The sequence below is a fragment of the Pygocentrus nattereri genome, chromosome 23 (assembly GCF_015220715.1).
Source record: "Pygocentrus nattereri isolate fPygNat1 chromosome 23, fPygNat1.pri, whole genome shotgun sequence".
Lineage (NCBI taxonomy): Eukaryota > Metazoa > Chordata > Actinopteri > Characiformes > Serrasalmidae > Pygocentrus > Pygocentrus nattereri.
The window spans coordinates 3,612,345-3,619,844 of record NC_051233.1 but is presented as its reverse complement, the minus strand read 5'-3'; the positions used below and the strand labels follow the sequence as shown (position 1 = coordinate 3,619,844).

The 7,500-nt window shown below is 42.1% G+C and overlaps 1 protein-coding gene across 2 annotated transcripts in view; it reads right to left on the bottom strand.

Annotated features, from left to right (window-relative positions):
• The window catches only part of dcc (DCC netrin 1 receptor), a 419,056-nt gene that overhangs the window by 214,128 nt on the left and 197,428 nt on the right, over positions 1-7,500 (bottom strand). For both annotated transcript variants that reach the window (XM_037533426.1, XM_037533427.1), the window contains exons 4-5: positions 6,596-6,746; positions 5,201-5,337 (exon numbers count right to left, since the gene is read on the bottom strand). In XM_037533426.1, the coding sequence (XP_037389323.1) occupies positions 5,201-5,337; positions 6,596-6,746 (288 nt within the window). The remainder of the gene's footprint in view (positions 1-5,200; positions 5,338-6,595; positions 6,747-7,500) is intronic.

Sequence of the window (7,500 nt, the reverse complement as noted above, 5' to 3'; positions counted from 1 at the left end):
TCTGTTAAAGCAGTTTGTGTTGACTATTCTGTCTTTACAACAATGATACATTTATGACCACAGAGCTCTTCACTCTTGGATGGATTTATTTGGGCGGCAGGTCACTTTCAACTGAGCAGTGACACCAGAACACCAGTGGTTCTGATATTAGTACACTGTACTACCACCTAATGAATTATACCTGATTCTTAATATATCATTGGTCAGTTTGTGATCTGTATGGTGGACGTAGAAGAGTGGTGGAGCTCAGTAGGTGGTACACAGCAGGTGTTTCTGATAAAGTGGCCAGTGAGTGGAAGTACAGCGTAGGTGTTTCTGATAAAGGGGCCAGTGAGTGGAAGTACAGCGTAGGTGTTTCTGATAAAGTGGCCAGTGAGTGAAAGTACAGCGTAGGTGTTTCTGATAAAAAGGCCACCAAATTAATGTACAAGGTTGGTGTTTCTATTAAAGTGGCCAGTGGATAAAATTAGGTGTTTCTAATAAAGTGGCCAGCAAGTGGAAGTACACAGCAAGTGTTTCTGATAAAGTGGCCAGTGAGAGGAAGTATAATGTAGGTGTTTCTAATAAAGTGGCCAGTGAATGGAAGTCCAAAGCAGGTGTTTCTAATAAAGTGGCCAGTGAGAGGAAGTATAATGTACGTGTTTCTAATAAAGCGGCCAGCAAGTGGAAGTACACAGCAAGTGTTTCTGATAAAGTGGCCAGTGAGTGGAAGTACAGCGTAGGTGTTTCTGATAAAGTGGCCAGTGCGTGAAAATACAAGGCAAGTGTTTCTGATAAAAAGGCCAGCAAGTGAATGTACAAGGTAGGTGTTTAATTTGTTTGGTCCATCTGGGTGAATAATTATTTTATTGCTATATTGCAACAGTGGTACGATCAGATATCACAGTGTGACCCCTTTATCGTTCAGCTCTATGGTGCACTCTAAATAAAATCTTTAGAACCTTAAAATATGGTTTTCTAAAAGAAAAACAATCCAAGTGCAGAATGTTCTGGGAGCATGCGGTCAGAAAGCTGGAGCACATGTGGACATAACAACAGCATTTCTTTTTTTAAGCAGTGTGCATCGAGCCATTCGCTGTCTTTTGATGTCACGCCGGTGACCTTTCTGAAGCTATGCGTACTCTCGTCAAAGCAGCAGCAATCCTCTCACAGCCCTAAATGGGAACACCAGCTACCTCACACCAACCCTAAATCTCTTTTCAGAACAGATGTTCCCAGAGTTTTGTTTTTTTTTCGGAAGACTTTATGGATTACTGAGCTGGAATGAAGGCATGGACGAAAAAAAAAGGAAAATATTCCTTTTTGTATTCCACTGGCTGATGATAAAACAGGTTGTCTAAAGCTAAAGCTGTTCTTATTGAATCAAATCTGACATTTCAAATGGAAGAAAAGTCCAGCGTCAAGTCAATATGTGTCAAACTAAAGGCCATGACCCTCTATACCAGAAACAATGTCACGATAGTAGCTAAAACGATGGATATTTTTGGAAAATGCATTCTAACACAGATATATTGGCACTTGTGTCAATATAACGTGGATACCCTTTAAGATCGGAGTCAAGGCGCTGACTCACTGCTGGCTTCAGACAGTTGATTTTTCCAAACTCCACCTACAAATGTGCTCTGATTCCACAAATGTGGAAGCAGCTATTGCTGTGCAGGACAAGCTTTACGCAATATTTACAGAAACCCATCTAACCTGATGCGAGATATAGCCATAAAGCCATACAGCCTGTTTTAGAGGCCCTTTAGTTGAAGTATGCATTTGTTCTTCAGTAAAGTTCAATATATTTGGTTGAAAATGTGCACAACAAGATTTTTCTTAATAGCTGAGCAGCTACACTTTTTTTTTTAATCAAGATGGGTGCAGTTGTCCCATTTAACCTTTTGTGAAGAGCTGTGAATTATTTTCACAAGTTAGATATTTATAATAAAGTGGACAGTGAGTGGAAGTCCAAGGTAGATGTTTCTAATAAACTGGCCAGCTGTTGGAAGTATGAAGTAGGTGTTTCTAATAAAGTGGCCAGTGAGTGGAAGTCCAAGGTAGGTGTTTCTAATAAACTGGCCATTGAGTGGAAGTCCAAGGTAGGTGTTTCTAATAAACTGGCCATTGAGTGGAAGTCCAAGGTAGGTGTTTCTAATAAACTGGCCAGCCATTGGAAGTGTGAAGTAGGTGTTTCTAATAAAGTGGCCAGTGAGTGGAAGTCCAAGGTAGGTGTTTCTAATAAACTGGCCATTGAGTGGAAGTCCAAGGTAGGTGTTTCTAATAAACTGGCCATTGAGTGGAAGTCCAAGGTAGGTGTTTCTAATAAACTGGCCATTGTGTGGAAGTCCAAGGTAGGTGTTTCTAATAAAGTGGCCAGTGAGTGGAAGTCCAAGGTAGGTGTTTCTAATAAAGTGGCCAGTGACAGGAAGTCCAAGGTAGGTGTTTCTAATAAACTGGCCATTGTGTGGAAGTCCAAGGTAGGTGTTTCTAATAAAGTGGCCAGTGAGGGGCAGTACAATGAAAGGTGATCCTAATTAGTGCTGTATAGTTCATATGAATGAATATTTACTTTATTGCAATATTTACAATACTTGTCACAAAAGGAGAACTCTTTTGGGTGCTACTTAGAACCCTTCTCAAAAAGCTTCTGTATAAATCTTCTTCAAAAGAGCCCCTGAAGAGCCACCTTTTTTTAAGAATGTATAGAATCTCTCTCCCTGCCTCTGAGAGAAACCGAGGCAGGTTCCAACGGAAACAACAAAGATGTTACACTCTAACCTTAGCCTGACGCCTGATCTACCCTAATGGTTTAACCTTTCATACACATACAAAACACCTATTCTTTGACACCAATGCACGGTATTCACAGGCGTTTTGTAGTGGAGCACTGCAGTCTGTAATTACGTTGACGCCAGTATCCTGTAAAGCTACCAACAGTTCCAAAGACTGCGTCTGTGGACACGGCATGAATGAACCAACTGGACGAACATGAGGGACTTTGAGTCAAATCCTCCCATCACAAGCTGCGGCTATACTAGCAGCCAGCCTGCTAAAGAAAGGCCGGGGCCATTCTTACAAGCCACCTTACCTTTAAGCACTTCCTAACATGCACCTTCTCAAAGCCCTGGCCACCAGCCAACTAATCCACAATAAAAAGCAGAGAAACAGTGGAAGGCGAGGCACTGCAGCGCGCTAATGAGAGCCGCTAAGGAGGCCGGTAGTTTCAGCGCTCGCTGCCGGTGTCAATATCGCTGATGCAAAACAACCCGCAGTGAGTGTTTTATCAAAAGCGCCGTCGATGGCCTTTAAAAAGCTGCGGCGAGAGAGTGTTTTCCTCTAGAGTAATGCTAACAAGTTCACGTCGTCAGCCTGCAGCTTCCCGGAGTCCCTCGAGGCCCGCGTGGAGCTGATCTGAGATCAGCCTGCCGAGGCCGCTCGCCTCATTCAGGGCCCAGCTGGCTAGCAGGGAGAATCTAAAGCAGCGCTTGGCTGGTCCTCGGGAGCCACAGAGCAACCTGGAACATGTGGCGAGAAAGAATAATCCGGCGGATCCGTGTGGTCAGTTAGCCGAGACATGCCTGGTGTCTGAAGTTTGCTGCAGCTATGAGGCTAATGTAGCTAAGCATGCAGTCGTTGCTCAGCAACTACCCAAAAATAAATAAATAAATAAAAAAAAAACACAGAAGCTGTTTCTGTTGATTTCTGTCCAGAAGTCGCTATTTTTAATGGTTATTATTACTGGTCATTTTCAGTCAGGTATTTTTAAGGCTGGGTAGATGTTACAGTGTAAGGAATTCTAACGGTTTAACAGCTGTTCTGGGATTCTGGCCAGCAGCGCTGGTGTATCGTCATTATGATGAATCTCCATAGACAATCTACGCCACATCCACACCTCAAGCAGACTCACTCTGATCTTCCTGTAACTTCTCTCTAGCCAACCTATAGCTGCACATATAGACTGACATCTGTAACAGCTTCCATTCATGTCTTGCCATCTGGAATATCTGTATATCAGTATCCTATCACCTGTATCCCCTAACCCAGCATCTCATTCTCTACCTCAGACCCACATGTTATAGCTTTTATTTCTTAACTTATTACTTTACAAAAACCGTATATTGGAATGGTGCAATACACAGTATGCATACATACATGTATAATCACTGTTGTTGGAAGAAATCCTCGTATCTCCATTTCTGTTGTTTTCCACTCATGCCCTTTACATTGTGTGCGAATTTCATGAAGAATGGACCAAATGAAACAGCTCAAAATGACCTGGAAAAACCTCTGGTTCCATTGGCTTACATTAAAAGTAAAGTAGGTTTTATCCTTTTCCAGTGAAGTTACCGTTTTGGAGATACGAGGTTTTCTTCTGACAACAGTGATGGCTATGTCACTGTTTTAAGCTATACTGTTCAGCTTTCTACTATGCCATACAGTGAGAGAAGCCACACAAAAAAGTCTACTTCAGATTAACGAATGAGCACAGTATTCCGTACACTTCAGTATTCCATACACTTCAGTATTCCCTATTTGTGTAATGAAAAGCACTTTCTTGTCATTTATCAATGAGACAATGCCATGCATCCTTGTTTACATCAAAACGGTTGGCAAGACCATCTAAGCCGAGTTTGGACATCAAAATGTAAATAGTGACCGCCTCCCAGCACGACCCGAAAAAGGCAGACGGGGAAAAACAGGGTTGCGAATGTCAGTGGGGGGTGGAATTTCACAGCTTGTTAAAATGGATTTCAGCACGTTTAAACATCATATTTAACACTCCAAAGGACGGTAAACAATGGATTATCACCATGAAATGCAGCCTATTTAATAGTGAGTTAACACTGTCAGGTAAGTTACATTAGCAGAAAAACACTATGGAAAACTGCTCCTTCTGTGGAAGCTGGAATGCAGCATACTGACGGCACTAACTGATGACACGGAAGTTTTTTTCTCATTTCTTTATAAATATTAGCCAAAATATGACCAATCAACATGTATGTTGGTTGCTAGGCAGACCAATCATTATTTTCGCAACAGCTACCACTACAGGAAAAGTGCCGAAGTCCTGGAATACTGCACTACTTCCGATACAGCTCAGCACAGTTTGACCAAGTGCCAAACGCGACTGACTACATTTGAAGAAAGGGAACACTTTTGCTGAACTTCTGCTCCAAGACATTCAGCAACAGAACAGGTGACCTGGGAGACTTACCCAGTACGGAGAGCTCACAGGACGAGGTGATGTTTTCATTTTTGTTGTAGGCCACGCAGCTGTAGGTGCCGGAGTCGTCGTCCGTCACGCTGCTGATCAGGAGGTTGCTGCCACCCAGCAGCGAGTACTTTCTCGATCTGAGAAAAACAGAGAGAGAAAGACAGAATCCTGGGTTAACATGTCAGATGGCAGAAATGTAACATACTGGGGAGAAATTAAAACATTAAACCTGCCCTGGTAGTTTATCGCCCTTGTTGGGACAAAACCTCGTATCTCTAAAGCGGTAACTTTACACGAGAAAGTTAACACTTACTTTACTTTTACATTTACATTTAGCAGACACTCTGATCCAGAGCGGCTTACAAGAAGAGCTTCGTCTGCCTAGAGAAAGTGTCTCTGCTAGTTACCAGTAGGTTAGAGAGAAAGACGGTCCTGAGCTCAGATACTGATAGAAACACAGTCACTGTAGACACCCAACGCCTGTTGTAAGTCAATGGAACCAGACGTCTTTCCAAGTAATTTTGAGTTGTTTCTATTTGTCCATTCATCATGAAATTTACACACAGCGTAAAGGAAAACAGGCGTTTTCACATTATGTCAGAAACCGCAAAAATGGAGATATGAGGTTTTCTTCTATGTTTTATACTTCATTTTCTCCAGTATGTTAAACTCAAATGATATGTCTCATATGTTGATCAAATAAATAAATGTAAAAATCCTTATTTAAGCTCGCTTTCTGAAGAGGATATGTTCATTTTTTCACTTCGAAAATCAGCAGAACTTGTAATTTGACCAGGAGCACCCAGACTTTCCCAGCTAATGTTGAAAGTCTAGTCAGTATTTTAGCTTGAAAACAGTGACTTGGTGAGGAGTTACATGACATTTTCTCCGAAATATGTTTATTCTGTTAAATCTGTTGAAATCTATTGAAATCTATGAAAGTGTGATTTAACCTTGATGTTTATTGACGCTGCCACTAGGTGGCGCTAGCTGCACTTTGATTTTTTTTTTTTGCACAAATGATTTTGTCCAATGTACACGTGCTGTTGGGCCTTAAAGGGTATTTTTAGGATTAAGAAGTTATTTTAAAATAACACTGTGATTGTCCATTTATAGCCATTTCTTAATAAGTTATCGGCTTCAATTTTAAAATCAATGATTTGACAATCACCTGTAGCTCCGTTCATCATTCTGGACACATGTTTAACATCCTGCCCATTGTGTAAAGTCTGTAGTACTAGTATCATTTTAGAAATCATTTTACACATCCAAGTTTTAAATGATTAAAAACCATTGATTCCTGAATTTCACGAAGCAGCATATGTATGAAGGATAAACAGGCCGAAGAGAAAAACTACATGATAAATATTGGATGAAGATGTCAGTGTGGTTCACCTGCTCTGGATCATCTCGTTGCCCCTCATCCAGTAGAAGGAGGGGGTGGGGTACCCGGAGCCGGAACATTCCAGAACAGCGTCTTTGCCCTGTAGAGCTGTGATCTTCATCGGCCTTTGGAGGAACACTAGGTTCCTCACCACTCCAGGCTCTGCACACAACGAACATACGGACATTTGGCTTTAAACACGTCCAAACAACACTTAGCACGGAAAACTACACTGCACACAACTCCCCTCTCACACAAAGACAGACGATAACACATCAGAGTGATTCTGGACAGATTTCTCAGTGATGCTACCAAATATTGAGGCCTTTAAGTGCTCATATGCTTGACTTGATAAAGTCAGTATGAAAAGAACTAATGTCGCTACTATTGTTGAGTCCAAGCCGTACTCACAATCAAAGCCACGATATACCACTGCCATGACCGCATCACAGCGACTGAACTCCATCACTGCGCCGCGGCACGGAAAACCCTTCTGCTGTTAATGGAATAAACTTGGACTCTAATGCTGATCCCCCGGAGCACCGAGTGAACTGATGAAGTGAGAACCCGTTGAAATTGAGGGGCTGATGACTTATTTTCTTTACTAGGACTGGGCTGGTCAGCTAGCCAACAGACTAAAAGACAGCAGACACGCTAAACAACCCCAACATTAATATCACAGGCCTGAATTAAAGTACTCAGGATATGATTCACTGAAAAACGGCAGTATAGAAGTCTGAAGAATGTCGCCTGAATGTCTCACACGCTTCAAATGTCCCTGTTTCAGTCAGAAGTGGCGTCAAATCCAGGCTGAGTCCCAAACGGCTCCGTACTCCCGAGCTAAGTACTGCGCCGTGTAACGTTAGGTTTAGAAATTCCAGCTTGGCGAATAGAGACTGCCTGTCGAGTCTGAATG